This window comes from Panthera tigris, chromosome X (genome assembly GCF_018350195.1).
Source record: "Panthera tigris isolate Pti1 chromosome X, P.tigris_Pti1_mat1.1, whole genome shotgun sequence".
Classification (NCBI taxonomy): domain Eukaryota; kingdom Metazoa; phylum Chordata; class Mammalia; order Carnivora; family Felidae; genus Panthera; species Panthera tigris.
In genome coordinates, this window is record NC_056677.1 from 48,599,521 (window position 1) to 48,617,234 (window position 17,714).

Consider the following 17,714-nt stretch of genomic DNA (forward strand, 5'->3'; position numbering starts at 1 on the left):
TATCTTAATTTACTAAAACTATAGCTATAGAACAACTTAATTTCAACTTTTACTCTTAAAGTCTTTCATCTTGCAGATAATAAAATATTCTGCAGTACAAAAAAATAATAGTAAGGTTTGACTTATTCGAATAGGTAGAAGGGATAACATTCACTGAAATTAAGAAGACTAGGGAAGGAGCAAGTTTGGAGGGTTGGGATAAACCAATGGTTCTAAGAGGGGATGATTTTGCCTCCTGAGGGACATTTGGGAGCGTCTGGAGACATTTTTGTTTTTCACAGTTGGGAGTGGTATGGAGGTGCTACTGATGTATGTTGATATACTGCTAAACATCCTACAATGCACAGGGCAGTCCCCCACCACAAAGAATGATCTGGCCTCAAATGTCAATAGTGCCAAGAGTAACCCTAAGTTAGAATCCTTTGCTCTGACTTTAGCCACTGTTTCTCAGGCTTTGCAGCAGTTTATTCTTCTTCTGTCTATAATTACGCAGTATTCTGTCTTTAGCTCACTTCCTTTTTCCTCTATATTTTCTCTTGAGGATACCATCTATTCCCATGACATCAACTACCAGGTCTATGTTAGTGACTCCCACATCTGTTAAGTCTAGTCCCAACTACTTTTCTAAATCTAGAGCATTGTTTCTCTTAATTTCCCTTCACATGTTTTCACTAACCCACTGCTACAATATTTTTATTAGTGGCATCTGGTAGAAAACCACAGGGTCACTTATTTCCTAAACATTTACTGAGTATCTAGTTTGTGTAAAGGGCTGCACTGGTACTTAGAGGAAGGTAGTGATGGTGGAAATGAGAGGCAATCATGGTTAATAAGTACTTTAAATGCATGATCCCTAATTATGGCAATAGTTCTACAAGGAAGAAATTACTATTTCCTGGAAACCATAGCTCTAAATGTTTAATCGGCTACTTAAATATCACAGGGCTTGTAAGTAACAGAGTATTTTAAAAGTCAGTTCTATTTTGACATTAAGGATTGAACTCTTTCCATTAAAAAACACTGAGGACAGGGCTGTAAAATTGTGGTCTATTTTGTACATAGCCAAAGGGGAATGGATGTAAATGCTGAAGGTCTAAGAAGTTCCAGTAGCCTTTTCTTCTAAGCCATATCACACCCACCTCTTACCATATATCATATATATATCATATATCTTATTACCATATATCATTGAATATAACACACCAGTAGTAAGATGAATTATTATTTTCCATAACTCTAAGAAAAGAAAAACTTTGCCAATTAAAGTATGAAATTCCATCGAGATTTAGATTTATTAACTGATATTTTATAGATGTTGAAACATTAAAAATCATTAGACATTTTAAAAAGTAAGCCTTCAGAGATTTCTAATTTGTTAAAATATGAAGAAAAATGTGACCCTACATTCTATGACATACAGCGAATTTATTTTCCACATTCATTACTATGTTTAATGCTAGTGTGCTATTTTGCACTTTAGTCAACTAACGTGTTTGCAATTGCTTTTCAAATTGTCCTAGGTAGTTTCATGGCTCTGTGTTACATAGCTGCAACTCGGTAGTAAAGCCCTTAGCTTTTCAATAATGTCTTTGTTCTCCCCCTCCCACCACCTGCGCCCCTTACCCCCCACTCCACCCCTCCGCACCTTTCCACAATCTATGCAGAGTTTACCAATTAGAAATAAACCTGGATTTCTTCTAATCTTAAAATTGCATAGATTGTGTAACACAAAACATAGATTTAGTTACATTTAGGGGGACGGACGGTGGTAAAACATTATATGTTAAATATACATGTCTTAAGACCCACCCTTATAGAACGTTAAAATAGGGTGGAGTAAGGAGGGGAGGGCGGAGGCAGAGAAGGGATTTGCGTTTCAGGATACAGGAAATACGGTAAGCGCGAAACCCAGAGGAAGCTCTGTGCCCGGAGGGGACCCGCCGCCATCTCAGGTCTCAGCCTCGCGGGGCCCACCACAGAGAGCTGACGCCCTGTCCTAAGAATCCTTATGGGTGACCAACCTTGTTTCTCCGGGAGATCCACGCTCCCACCTGGAAACACGCGGGAAACCAGGCCTCCAAAAAAGCGCTGCCTCCTAGCTCCACGGTGGGATTATCCAGAGGGAACCCCCAACGGAGGTAGTACCACTCTTCACTCTGCACCTTCTCCTGCATCACCCGGCCTGAAGTCGCACCCTCCTCCTCCGGAGAAGTAGTAGAATATACTTCTCCCACCCAAACCAGGTCAGATTCTTTCCTTCTCATCTGGGACATCCAGCCTCTCTGCAACTTAATTATGCACTTTCCCAGATCTCCTTCCCCTTTTTTCTATTCCCATGATTTCATAATCGAAAAACACAGTAAACAAACAAAAACCATACTGGCATTGAATAGCTCTTTCACAAAATATGCTTGGGCAAAATTATGGATATTGAATGACATTGAGTAAATTATTTTTGATATTTTAGCTGTGATAATTGTTATATTTTTTTAAGAAATAGATTTAAATCTCTTGATATGTTCAAAAGTAATTCAGTGGGGCGGAAGTGGGAGTTACAAACAAAATGTTCATGAGTTGATGATAACTGGGTGATGTATACATGGAGATTCATTATACTGTTCTCACTACTTTTGTGTATATTTGAAACTTTTCCATTAAAAAGAAAATCCTTGGTTCAAGATCAGTAACAACATACGGAAGGCCTCATTCCTATGCTAAGAGGCTCAATTCCTGTGCTAACGGAGGGTATTTTGAAGTGTCTTCAGGAGTGGGTTTCTCTGTATGTAGCAGGAAAATTTAATAAGTAAAAACAAACAAACAAAAAAACAGTATGGTAAGTTAAACCCAAGGGCCATAATGTTTGCTTGTTCAAGGTATGCAGGGATCACCCAGGATGGACAAAATCATTCTGCTTGGTAGTAATCATGACCCATCAAAAAGGAAAGGGGAAATTTGGGTGGTTCTTTAAAGGGTGAGTGACATCTGGCATGTGGAAGAGGAGAGAATGCTTTTCAGGCCTGGTGTTTTCAGGACAAAAGTCCCAAAGTGGGCTTATGGGAAAAGCTTGGGTGTAATTCTGAATCTTTGAGAAAGAAGGACTTGGAAGTGCAATAGAGTGTTGCAAGGCCTTGAATGTTACCCTAAGGAGTATGCAGTTTAAAAGCAGTGGTAACCATTGAAGATTTTCAATCAAGTGATATATTTTAGGAATCCAGTTTTTACCATCAGAGAAACAGTTTTCTATTTAGAAGACTTTATGGAATGCAAAAAATAAAACCAAATCTGACCCAAGGCTCACAGGTCCTTGTAATCAATCCAAAGGAAGCAGGGCATCCTTTTTTCATTCATACAGTAAACCCTTATGGAACTCTTGCAATGGACAAGGCATTGTGCTGGGAGCTGTAGGGAATGGATGATCAAGGCATAGTGCCTGGTACACAGTTAGAGTGAAACAGATGTTTGAATAAATAAGTCAATAAATGCTAGGATAACAGTGGCAACCAAGGAGGCTCTGGACTTGGGACTTGGGACTTGGTGATAGTGCATAGAAAAAGAATGAGCTTTTTTGCTTGAAAGCATCATCCAGTCATTCCTTTACACTCTGATTTCCATCATTTTTACCTCAATGTACAAAAGGGTAGTGCTGGTAGAGGTTAGGGCATAGGGATAGCAGTGCTCATGTAGAAAACCAAGGATGTTGTGCAGGGCAAAAACTGCAAAAGCTACATAATTTCATCTAGTGATTCAAATCATTGAAAATTGTAATATAGCATATATTTACTGAACATTTTTTATGTGCCAGACACTGTTCTAAGGGGCTTCTAGAATCCACACTTAATTTGCAATAGACCCCTTCTAATATGATCTATATAATTGTTTTACAGGAATATATAATAGAAATGGGAGCATGGTGGAACATAAGGACTTAAGGAGGCCAGGGGAAAGAAACGTCCAAAAACAGAGGAAATAATTTTACCTTATTTTACTATCTTTTAGTCTCTGAGGGATTGCAGAATGACTCCATTTCCTTGGTGCCTTCATAAAATGGTTCACCCTGTGAAGATGTTGAAGACTATTGACAATGCTGCCCTGAATTTTTCTGATGTCCTGCACCAGGTAATTGTGTTTTTTAAGGTACTTTCTTTACCAAAAACTTATTAAGGGAGGAAGAGGAATAAGAGTTATAAAAATAAATAGCCAAACAAAAAACAAAGCTAGCACAAAATGGTAAAATTGAAACTATTTTCTACATTTTATAAAACCATACATACCATATAATAATAATGTAATTTATAAGCTGCTTCGTTAAATTCACTCCTAATTTACCTTACAGTTTTTGTTGTTAGTGTGAAATGTATTTAAATTTTTTTTATGTTTATTTATTTTTGAGAGAGAGAGACACAGAGTATGAGTGGGGGCAGGGTCAAAGAGAGCAGGAGACAGAATCTGAAGCAGGCTTCAAGCTCTGAGCTGTCAGCACAGAGCCCGTTGTGGAGCTTGAACTCAGGACTGGTGAGATCAGATCTGAGCTGAGGTCGGATGCTTAACTGACTGAGCCACCCAGGCATCCCTGAAATGTATTTTTAAAAGCAGATTTTCTGATTTTTGCTGGTAAATGGGAACATGATTGATATTTTTACATATTGATTTTATATGCTACAGATTCTCTGAGTTTTGTTCTGATAATTTATAGATTCTCTTGGATTGTCTATTAGCTATGTTGTGAATAATGGCAGTTTCTTTCTTTCAATATTTGTTTTTTAGCTTGTCTTACTGTGCTGGTTAGGACTTTCAGTACAATGAGAAATAGTAGCAATAAGAGATGTTCTTACCTTGCTTTTGAATTTACAGGGGAATTCTATAAATGTTTCACCATTTTTAGTAGATTTGCTTCTTCAGGATAAGGCAGTTTGTTTCTATTCTTAGTGTGCTGAGAGCTTTAATTCTGAATGAATATGGAGTTTTTTCTCCATTATTATGACAGTGTGACCATGTGACAAATTACAATAATTAGTTTTCTAATCTGTTTCCTGCTTTTGGTTTCATCAGGCCTCACCATTGAAATACTTTGTTTCCTACTTTAATAATTTTTGCTTTTATCTTTAATATTACCTTTACTTTTTACTTGCTAATTTTCTAACTTATTTATTTGGACCTTTACCCAGTAATTTTCAATCTTCTTTTCTAAAATAAGAATTTATGATTATAAATCTTCCATTCTGTACAACTTCAGAATTTCACAGATTTATATATGTATTTTATTATCATTCAATTATAATTTCCCTTATTTCTTTTTTGACTCATGAGTTGTTTAATTTACAAACATGAGTCTATTTTTTAAAAATCATATTGTGAAATCGTTAGTCCAATTACAGTTAACTTCATCTGATTTTCTTCTTTAAAGTTTTTTTTTTTATCTTTCTTATAAGAAAAAGCAAAATTATATACCAGCTTCTCATTTCAACACATTTGGCCATATAAAACTTTTTCTTTCATTACATACATAGAAATGCATGTGCATGCTATTCAATGATGGAGTTATTCCTGATACATATATTTATGTTTTAAAAAATTTGTTTTAATGTTTATTTATTTTTGAGAGAGACAGAGTGTGAGTGGGGGAGGGCAGAGAGAGAGGGAGACAAGGATTCCAAAGCAGGCTCCAGGTTCTGAGCTGTCAGCATGGAGCTCGATGCGGGGCTCAAATCTGAGCTGAAGTCAGACGCTTAACCTACTATATTTTTGTTTTTTAAAACTTTAAATTTTGATCTCATTTTACACTTTAAAAAATTTTGAGAATATTACAAAGAACTCCCATATACCCTTAACCCAGATTCACCAATTAACATTTTCCCATACTTGCTTTTTCATTCTCTATTTCTCCCTCTCGTACCTCTTCTCCTTCTGCCTTCCTTTTTTCCTCCCCACCTTCTCCTCTCCCCTACCTCTCCTTTTCTGCCTTTCTCCCTCTTCCTCTTCCTCTGAACTATTTAAGAATAACTTGTAGGTATCATGCTTCTTGACTGGTAAATACTTCAGTACCTGTAAATACGTCAGTGCATATTTCTTCAGAAAGATAACCTTACATAAGGTTATACATAACCTTACATAACCTCACTACATGTGTCAAAATAGAAATTGACAATGTTCTAATTTTTATGTGTTTCATATACCTTTATTGTCAAGATTATCCACTTATAAACAATGGAAAAAGGATGAATTTGGGAGAACACATATTTCAAGTGGACAATGCAAGCTGTATTATAGTTCTTTTTTGTCTTGGTTTATTGAAATATATTTGACATACAATGTTGTGGTAGGTTTCAGGTGTATAATATGATGATTTGCTGTATCTATATATTACAAAATAATTGCCACAATAAGGTTTCACACAGTCATCTCACACAGTAATCATTTTGTGAGTGTATGATGAAAACTTTTAATATCTATTCTCCATGACTTTTAGGTATACAATTTTGTTAATTATAGTCACTAGACTATAGTATTAACTACAATATAACTATACTATACAATTGCATAAGTATATATAACTATACTATTAACTATAGTATAATGTACATCATGCTGTATATTAGATACCCAGAGCTATTATTCATGTTATAACTGAGAATCTATACCCTTTGACCACTGTCATCCATTTTTCCCACCCTCCCACCTCTGGAAACTACCAATCTACTCTGTATTTATGAGTTTGTTTGTTTGTTTGGATTCTATGTATAAATGAGATCACACAGTGTTTTTCTTTGACTTATTTCAGTTAGTATTATGCCCTCAAGTTTTATCCATTGTGTTGGAAATGAAATGTGTTAGAAATGAAATGTGTTGAAAATGAAATGTGTTGGAAATGAAATTTCATTTCACTTCCTTTACCTGTTCATCTGTCAGTGGAAACTTAGGTTGTTGCCATGTCTTAGTTATTATAAATAATGATTCAGTGAACATAGGGGTGCAGATGTTTCTTCAAGATTAGTGATTTTATTTCCTTTAGATGTATACTTGAAGTGGAATTGCTGGATCATAAGGTAGTTCCAATTTTAATTTTTGAAGAACCTCCATGCTATTTTACATAATAGATGTACCAGTGTACATTCCCATCAACAATGTACGAGTGTTCCCTTTTCTCCACATCTTCACCAGCATTTATTATCTCTTGTCTTTTTTATAATACCCATTCTAACAAGTGTGAGAGATATATTGCTGTGGTTTTGGGGGTTTTTTTGTTCATTTTGTTTTTTAAACTATGGTTTTGATTTGCATTTCCTGATGATTAGTGATGTTGAACACCTTTTAATGTGCCTATTAGCTATTTGCATATTTTGTTGGGAAAAATTCAATTCAGGTCCTTTACATCTTAGTAAGTTGGATTATTTATTTTTCTTCTATTGAGCTGTATAAGTTTCTTACATATTTTGGATATTAATTCCTTATCAAATACATGGTTTGCAGATGTTTTTTCCCCATTCCATAGTTTGCCTTTTTATTCTTTTGCTGTGCAGAAGCTTTTCAGTTTGATGTAGTCACAACTTGTTTACTTCTTGCTTTTGTTGCTTATGCTTTGAGTGTCAAATCCATAAAATCATTGCAAATTCCAATGTCAAAGAGCTTTTTTCCCTGTTTTTTTTTCCCAAGAGTTTTATGGTTTCAGGTCTTACCTTTAAGTCTTTAGTCAAGTTTGAATTAATTTATGTGAGTGGTGTAAGTAAGATAGGGTTTCAGTTTCATTTTTTTATATTAATACCCAGTTTTCCCAGCATCATTTATTGAACAGACTATCTTTTCACCATTGAGTACTCTTGGCTCCCTTGTCAAATACATGCATTGACCATATAAGTGGGGGTTTATTTCTGGGCTCTCCATTCTGTTCTGTTGGTCTATGTGTCTGTTTTTATGCCAGAAAAATACTATTTTGATTACTATAGCTTTGTAGTATAGTTTAAAATGGTGTTCCCATATTATCTAGGCCATATTCAAATTTGATCAATTGTCCCAATATTGTTTCTTATATTTATTTTCATTTCTTGGTTGAAGTTTCAATCCAAGATGATGCATTGCATTTAGTTGTTGTATCTCTTCAGTTTTCTTTAATCTGCAACAGTTCCGTCCTTTTTATTTTCCTTTCATAACTATTGGCAATTTTTAAAAATATAGGACAACTAGTTTGTATATTGTCTTTCAGTTTAAGTTTGTGTGCCTTTTCTTCACTATTATATTTGGATTATGCATTTTGGCAGGAATACCAGAGAAGTAATGTTGTATTATTCTCAGGGCATCATATCAGTGGCACATGATGCTGATTTGACCCCTTAAAAGTGATGTTAGCGTGCCGGGCAGCATGTCACAGAAAATGGACGAAGGACAACAAGAAGGGGATCAGAAGATTTTGTTGACCTTCATGGGTTTACAGCCTTTGTCTCTAAACAAAGTATGGAAACAGTAGAGCGTTTATTTTGCGTTTGTTTTTGTTTTGTTGTTTTTGTTTTGTTTTGTTTTCCCCCCACTAAATAGAAATGAGGGTTCTTAGTCTGTTTCTGGCAATCTGTTAATTTATTAGGATAGTTGTCTTTTGTTTGCTTTCTGATAGGCATAGTAAATTTAGTTAAAGAGCACATCTGTATGCTACAACTTGATTACATCTTTTTTTCCTAGCTATTTTGCATTTTTTCTTTTACCATGTTTCAGTTTCTGCATGTAGAATTAAATAAGAAACAAAACTTGTAAAGTTGTAACATTTCACATGGAAATGCTGCCCCATCTTCACCAGCTTCAGAAATCTGACCTTTGCCGATGCTGCAATAAAGTGTTGTCATTTAAAAAAATAAATAAATAAAATAAAAGTGATGTTAATCTTGATTACTTGGTCAAAATGATGTTTGCTAGATAAATCCACTCTAAAGTTACCATTTTCCTCTTTTTAAAAAAAATTTGAGAGAGAGAGAGAGAACATGAGCACGTGAGTGGGGGAGAGAGGCAAAAGGAGAAAGAGAGAGGATCTTAAGCAGGGCTCAATCCCATGATCCAGGGATCATGACCTGAGTGGAAATCAAGATTCGGATGCTCAACCAACTGAACCACACAGGTGCCCCAGCATTTTCCTGTTTGTAGTTAATAATTTTGCTGGGAATACTTTGAAACTGTGTAAACATTTTGTTCCTCATCAAACTAAAGTCCACTGGCTTTAATATCCATTGATAATTCTTGACTGAATTAGTATGATGGCTGCAAGATGAGAATTTTTAAACTCCATCATTTTTACTATGTTTATAAATTTGTATTCTATTTTAAGGAAGAGTTTTATTCTCTGTTTACTTATTGACCTTATTTTGGACACCTTCATTTTTACTTTATTTCATGAATATCTTATTGCTACCATTATTTATTTTAATGTTCAAATTATCCCAGGCTTAACCAATGACAGCCCATTCAAGCTGGCTCCTCTGTCCATTTGATGTGCTCCCATCATTCTGATACATATTTTGACATCAGCATTTTCTTACTTCTTTACTTTTAGGCTTGTCTTTTATTCCCTGTCTCATTGAGAGGGAGATGGTATTTAGGAAACAAAACATCGGTACATGTTTTTTTTGTTGTTTAACATGTTATTCTTTTCATTTAATTGTACTTAGTACAGACATTTTCTTCACCAGTTTTTTTATATTGTAAAATTTCAACTCTTCAGAAAAGTCAAAAGACATCCTTCATATAGATCTATCCATTGTTTATTTTGCTACATATAATCTCTTTTTTTAATGTTTATTTTAAGAGAGGGAGAGACAGGGAAGGGCAGACCATGGTTTATATGATACTGTTTATTTAGTATTTGTTGAGATTTGCTTTATGTTCTTATGTATTAATATATATTTTATATAATTTTATATATAAATTTATATATATTTGCTGAAACATTTGGAAGCAACTTGCAGATATTATGGCACTTAAGCCCTAAACACTTCAGTATGTCTTAAGAACAAGGGCATTGCTTTTATTACACTCAGAGAAACTTAACACTGATATAATTCTGTTATCAAACATATTGTCCCCAAGTTTCCCAATTACCCTAACAATACCCTTTAAAGCTTTTTATTTTTTTTGATACAGGATCCAGTCAAGGATCCTATACTGTATTTAGTTGTCATGCCCTTTTAATCTTTTTAAATCTAGAATAGCACTTCCTCATCCTTTCTTAATGAGGATTAGAAAATTAAAATTTTAAAAATTTTCAAAATATTGACATTTCTGATGAGTCCAGGCAATTGTCCTGCATATGTGCCACAATTTGAGCTTGCTTGTTTCCCCATGATTAAGCACTTTTAGCAAGAAGACTACATAGGTGATGCTGTGTGCTTGCATCACATCAGGAAGCACAAAATACCAGTTTGTCACATTATTGATGATGCTAAGTTTGCTGATGTTTTTTACAGATTATTTTAAGAGTAGTTTTAAGTTCACAGCAAAATTGAGAAAAACAGAGAGATTTCTCATATATCTACTGCCCCTATAGTACATAGACTTCCCTGTTATCAACATTCCCTACAAGAATGGTATAGTTGTCACAATTAATGAGCCTACATTGACATACAATGATCACCCAAAGTCCATAGTTACATTATTGTTCAATCTTGGCATTGAACATTCTGTGGGCTTGGAAAAATGAATAATGGTATGTACTCTTATTATGGTATCATACAGAGTATTTACACTGCCTTGAAAGGCCTCTTTATTCTGCCTATTCATCCCTCCCTCTAAACCTCTGGCGACCACTGATCTTTTTACTGTTTCATAGTTTTGCTTTTTCAGAATGTTAGCAGTTGGAATCATACAGTATATAGCCTTTCAAGTTGGTTTCTTTCCATTAGTAATATGCACATAAGGTTCCTCCATGTCTTTTCAGGGCTTGGTAGCTCATTTCTTTTTAGAATAACATTCCATTGTTTGAATGTACCAGTTTATCCATTCACCTACTGAATGACACCTTGGTTGCATCTAAGATTTGGCAATTATGAATAAAGCGGCTATAAATACCTATGTGAAGATTTTTGTGTGGACATAATTTTTCACCTCCTTTGAGTAAGTATCAAGAAATGGGGCACCTGGGTGGCTCAGTTGGTTGAGTGTTTGACTTCAGCTCAGGTCATGATCACATAGTTTGTGAGTTCGAGCCCCACATCAGGCTCTCTGCTGTCAGCAAAAAGCCCAAGTCGGATCCACTGCGCCCCTCTCTCTGCCTCTCCCCTGCTTAACACTCTCTCTCTCTAAAAATAAATAATTACTAAAAAAAAAAAGAAACATGATTGCTTATATTTATAGTTCTATTTACATATTTATCTACATATGCATCATAACAAATACATAAATATATTTTTTCTGAACCATTTGATGGTAAGTTGCCTTATGAATCCTATGTACTTCAGTCTGTGTTTCCTAAGACCATACTCATTTTTCACCAATTATGCCAGTAGATGCCATTTATTAAAACATAAAGAATCTGGTCCAGGGTCCAATTCATAATCATGTTTCATTGAGCTGTCATGTTTGGTTTTTTTAACTTTTTGAAGTATGTATTTTAATTTATTTTATTTTTAAAATATAATTTGTCACATTGGTTTCCATACAACACCCAGTGCTCATCCCAACAAGTGCCCTCCTCCCTGCCCATCACCCACTTTCCCCTCTCCCCCATGCCCCATCTACCCTTAGTTTGTTCTCAGACATGATATCTGTCTTTCTCTGCCTGGCTTATTTTAGTTTCCTTTAATCTGCAGTCGTTTCTTAGATTTTCTTTGTGTAGAAAAAAAAAATAGTTTTGAAGATGGTAGCATGGTTATTTTATAGAACGTCCTTCAAGTTCAGTTTGTGTGGTGTTTCCTCATGATTACATTCAGCTTATGTGCTTTTGTCAAGGAACATCACTGGAATGATGTTTTGTTCTCAGTGTATTATATCAGGAGGCACATGGTGTCGATTTGTTCTATAACTTTAGCTCTTAATTTCTTGTTACAAAATGCTGTTCAGGAGATTGCAGAATGCAAGGCTTTGATACCCTTTTGTGATACGGATAACTAGGTGGGTACTTTTCCCTTTTCCCTTAGGAAACACTTTTTTTGGACATGGGTGGAATTATATTTTACGACTGGTAGCATATTTTTTGTCTACTTTAACTGTTTATAGATATGTTCATCATTAAATGGAGTTCTCATGTCTATTCTACTGTAATTCTACCATTATATATATATTTTTTTGCCTCAGAGTATTTATTAGTCTGCCTATTTGTCTGTCTCTCAGAAAGGTTTTTTCAGCACCTTCACATGCACAGTCTCCTTTAGGTACATTTTTCTGTAAGGTTAGCCAGTTTTTTCCATTTCATTACATAAGGACCTTCATGTACTACTTTATTATTTTGTAATTATTTCAAATACTTTATTCTATGAAGCTAATTCATAATTTTTTTATTTTATTATTTTTTAATTCCAATATAATTCACATACAATGTTAATGTAGTCCAGGTGTATAATATAGTGATTGAAAAATTCTATACATTATTCAGTGATCATCAAGATGAGTGTGTTCTTAATCACCTTCAACTGTTTCATCTATTCCCCCATCAACCTACCCTCTGGCTACCATGTTTGTTTTCTATAGTAATAGTCTGGTTTGTTGTTCGTCTATTTTTTTCCCTTGTTTGTTCATTTTGTTTCTTAACATACACATATGAGTGAAATTATATGGTACTTGTCTTTCTCTCACTGACTTATTTCACTTAACCTTACACTCTAGCTTCATCCATGTCCTTGCAAATGGCAAGAATTCATTCCTTTTTACAGCTGAGCAATAATCCGTTGTGTAAATACACCACATCTTCTTTATCCATTCATCAATTGATACATACTTGGGTTACTTCCATATTGGCTATTGTAAATAATGGTGCAGTAAACCTATGAGTGCATATGTCTTTTTCAAGACAGTGTTTTCATATTCTTTCAGTAAATAATAGAGAAATTACTGGATCTCATGATAATTCTATTTTTAATTTTTTGAGGAGCCTCCATACTCTTTCCACAGTGGCTATCCCAGTTTGCATTCACACAGAGCACATAAGTATTCCTTTTTCTGCATATCCTTGCTAACACTTCTTTCTTGTGTTTTTGTTTTTGCCATTCTGACAGGTGTAAGGTAATAGCTCCTTGTGGCTTTGATTTGCATTTCCTTGACGATGAGTGATGTTGAGCATCTCTTCATGTGTCTGGTGGCCATCAACATGTCTTTTTTGGAGAAATGTCTTTACATTTCTTCTGTCCATGTTTTAATTAGGTTATTTGTTGTTTGGGTGTTGGTTTTCTAAGTTCTTTATATATTTTGGATACTAATCATTTATCATATATGTCATTTTAATTTTGTGATTGTTTCCTTCACTGTGCATGAGCACTTTTTAATTTTATTTTTATTTTTATTTTATTATATAAATATAATTTATGGTTAAATTGGTTTCCATACAACACCCAGTGTTCATCCTCACAGGTGCCCTCCTCAATGCCCATCACCCACTTTCCCCTCTCCCCCAACTCCCATCAATCCTCAGTTTGTTATCAGTATTTAAGAGTCTCTTACGATTTGTCTCCTTCCCTCTCTGTAACGTTTGTCTTCCCCCTTCCCCTCTCCCAAGGTCTTCTGTAAAGTTTCTCAGGATCCAATTATGAGTGAAGACATAGGGTATCTGTCTTTCTCTGCCTGCCTTACTTCATTTACCATAATACTCTCTAGTTCCATCCATGTTGCTAGAATCTATTCTACAGAGATCAAGGGACTAAAAAATAGTCATGATGAATTAAAAATGCTATAAATGAGATGCAAAATAAAATGGAGGCGGCCACAGTGCGGACTGAAGAGGCAGAGGGGAGAATAGATGAATTAGAAGATGAAATTATGGAAAAAGAGGAAGCTGAGAAAAAGATAAAAGAAAATCCAGGAGTACAAGGGGAGAATTAGAGAACTAAGTGATGTAATCAAATGGAACAATATCTGTATCATAGGAATTCCAGAAGAAGTAGAAGAGAGAGAAAGGGGCTGAAGGTGTACTTGAACAAATCATAGCTGAGAACTTCCCCGATCTGGGGAAGGAAACAGGGACTGAAATCCAAGAGGCACAGAGAACTCCCTCCAGACGTAACTTGAATCGATCTTCTGCACAACATATCATAGTGAAACTGGCAAAATACAAGGATAAAGAGAGAATTCTGAAAGCAGCTAGGGATAAATGGGCCTTAACATACAAAGGTAGATACATGAGGGTAGTAGCAGACCTATCTACAGAAATGTGTCAGGCCAGAAGGAATGGCAGGAAATCTTCAATATGCAGCCAAGAATCCTCTACTCAGCAACACTGTCATTCAGAATAGAAGGAGAGATAAAGGTTTTCCCAAACAAATAAAAACTGGAGGAATTCATCACCACTAAACCAGCCCTACAAGAGATCCTAAGGGGGACTCTGTGAGTGAAATGTTGCAAGGACCACAAAGTACCAGAGACACCATTACAAGCATGAAACCTACAGATATCACAATGACTCTAAACGCGTATCTTTCAATGAAAACACTGAATGTAAATGGACTAAACGCTCCAACCAAAAGACACAGGGTATCAGAATGGATAAAAAAACAAGACCCATCTCTTTGCTGTCTATAAGAGACTCATTTTAGACCTGAGGATACTTTCAGGTTGAAAGTGAGGGGATGGAGAACTATCTATCATGCTACTGGAAGACAAAAGAAAGCTGGAGTAGCCATACTTATATCAGACAAACTAGACTTTAAATTAAAGGCTGTAACAAGAGATGAAGAAGGGCATTATATAATAATTACAGGGTCTATCCATCAGGAAGAGCTAAAAATTATAAATGTCTGGGCACCGAATTTGGGGGCCCCCAAATATATAAAACAATCACAAACATAAGCAACCTTATCGATAAGAATGTGGTAATTGCAGGGGACTTTAATACTCCACTTACAACAATGGACAGATCATCTAGACAGAGAAATAGTAAAGAAACAGTGGCCTTGAACAATACATTGGACAAAATGGACTTGACAGATGCACTTAGAACTCTACATCCCAAAGCAGCATAATATAGTTTCTTCTCGAGTGCACATGGGACATTCTCCAAGATGGATCACGTACTGAGTCACAAAACAGCCCTTCATAAGTATAAAAGACTTGAGATCATACCATGAACACTTTCAGATCACAATGCTATGAAACTTGAAATCAACCCCAGGAAAAAGGATGGAAAATCTCCAAAAGCAAGGAGGTTAAAGAATGTCCTACTAAAGAATGAATGGGTCAACCAGGCAATTAAAGAAGAAATTAAAAAATATATGGGAACAAATGAAAATGAAAACACAACACTCCAAACCCCACCACTACTTTGCTGGTTTTATGGATGTCATCAGCATTGACCAGACTGGGGTGAATTTCTATTTGTGACTGGAGGTCCTAACCTGGGAAGAATTGGTGTGATCATCAACACAGAGAGACACCCTCGTTCTTTTTATGTACTTCATATGAAAGATGCCAATAGCAACAGCTTTGTCACCCAGCTCTCCAACATTTTTGTTATTTGCAAAGGCAACAAGCCATGGATTTCTCTTCCCTGTGGAAAGGGTACCTGCCTCACTATTGCTGAAGAGAGACAGGAAACTGGCAGCCAAACAGATCAGTGGGAAAAACGGTTCCTAGGTGATATGATTGGATGTCTTTATACTTAAAGATACTACAGCAAGATAAAAAAAATTACTTTGAATGTAAATGGACAGTACTTCAATCATAAGGCATATTGTTACAAAATGGATAAAAAAGTGATATCCATTTATATGCTGCCTAGGAGAGACACCTTTCTTTATATTTTTAATGTTTATTTATTTGTTTTGAGAGAGAGAGAGCAAGCATGTGCAGAGGAGGGGCAGAGAGACAAGGAGAGAGAATCCCAATGACAGTGCAGAACCTGATATGGGGCTCGAACTCACAAACTGTGAGATCATGACATTAGCTGAAATCAAGAGTCAGATGCTTAACCAACTGGCCACCCAGGCGTCCCCAAGAGATACATTTCTGATGTAAGTACACATGCAGATCAAAAGTGAGGGTATGGAGAAACACTTACAATACAAATGGATGCCAAAAGAAAGCCAGGGTAGCAATACTTATATTGGACAAAATAGACTTTAAAACAAAGACTCTAGGAAGAAACAAAGAATGATGCTCTATAGTTACAAAGGGGGCAATCCAACAAGAACATACAAAAATTACAAATGTACATTTACCAAACATGGGAATAACAAAATACATAAAATGTTTCATAACAAACATAAAGGAACTAATTGATAGTAATAAAATCATAGTAGGGGACTTTAATACTTCACTTACATCAATTGATCATCTGAACAGAAAATCAAAAGGGAAACAGTGGGTTTGAATGACACACTGGACCAGATGGACCCAAATTCAGAACATTCCATTGTAATACAGAATACACATTATTTTCAAGTACACATGGAATATTCTTTAGACTATATCACATATTAGGCCACAAAACAAGTTTCAAAAAAATGAAAAATATTGAAGTCAGTTTAGACCACAAGGCTTTAAAACTAGGAATCAACCATGAGAAAAATGCTAAAAAGATCACAAATACATGGAGGTTAAATAATATGCTACTAAACAGTGAATGAGAACACCAAGAAATCAAAGATAAAGTTAAAAATTACATAGAAGTGAAAATGAAAATACAACAATCCAAAAACAAAACAAAACAAACAAACAAAAAAACAATGATCCAAAGTCTTTGGGATGCAGTAAAACAATAATAGTGGTTCTAAGCGGGAGGTTCATAGCCAAATAACAGCAATATAGGCCTATTTCAAGAAGCAGGAAAAAATATCAAACAACTTAATGTTACAGCTGAAGGAGATACAAAAAGAACAACAAACAAACCCCATACCAGGAGAAGGATGAAAATAATAAAGATTAGAACAGAAATAAATGATATAGAAAGAAAAAGATAATATTAAATATCAATGAACTAAGAGCTGGTATCTTTTTTTCCAATGCAATCCTTATTTATTTATTTATTTATTTATTTATTTATTTATTATTTTAATATGAAATTTATTGTCAAATTGGTTTCCATACAACACCCAGTGCTCATCCCAAAAGGTGCCCTCCTCAATACTCATCACCCACCCTCCCCTCCCTCCCACCCCCCCATCAACCCTCAGTTTGTTCTCAGTTTTTAAGAGTCTCTTATGCTTTGGCTTTCTCTCTCTCTAGCAAGAGCTGGTATCTTGAAAAGATTGACAAAGGTGATAAACCTTTTGCCAGACTCATGAAAAAAAAAGGATTCAAATAAAATCAATAGCAAAAGAGGAAAAATAACAACTGACACCACAGAAATACAAAAGGTTGTAAGAGAATATGAAAATTATATGCCAACAAATTGGACAATCTGGAAGAAATGCATAAATTCCTAGAAACATACAACCAACTAAACTGAAGTAAGAACAAATAGAAAATTTCAACAGAACAATTACCAACAATGAAATTGAATCAGTAATCAAGAAACTAACAAGAAACAAAATCAGGACCAGATGGCTTCAGAGGGAAATTCAACCAAACATGTAAGGAAGAGTTGATACCTATTCTTAGCA

General features: G+C 35.2%; 1 protein-coding gene across 3 annotated transcripts in view; it reads left to right on the plus strand.

Annotated features, from left to right (window-relative positions):
- The first annotated feature begins 1,895 nt into the window (after positions 1 to 1,895).
- NBDY (negative regulator of P-body association) overlaps positions 1,896 to 17,714 on the plus strand; it is a 109,047-nt gene continuing 93,228 nt past the window's right edge. For 2 of the 3 annotated variants that reach the window (XM_042973776.1, XM_042973778.1), the window contains exons 1-2: positions 1,896 to 2,243; positions 3,997 to 4,116. In XM_042973776.1, coding sequence (XP_042829710.1) covers positions 2,009 to 2,215 — 207 coding nt within the window. In that variant the 5' untranslated portion in view covers positions 1,896 to 2,008 and the 3' untranslated portion in view covers positions 2,216 to 2,243; positions 3,997 to 4,116. Of the gene's footprint in view, positions 2,244 to 3,996; positions 4,117 to 8,286; positions 8,955 to 17,714 lie in introns of those variants that run through there. The other variant, XM_042973777.1, reaches the window with a different exon arrangement.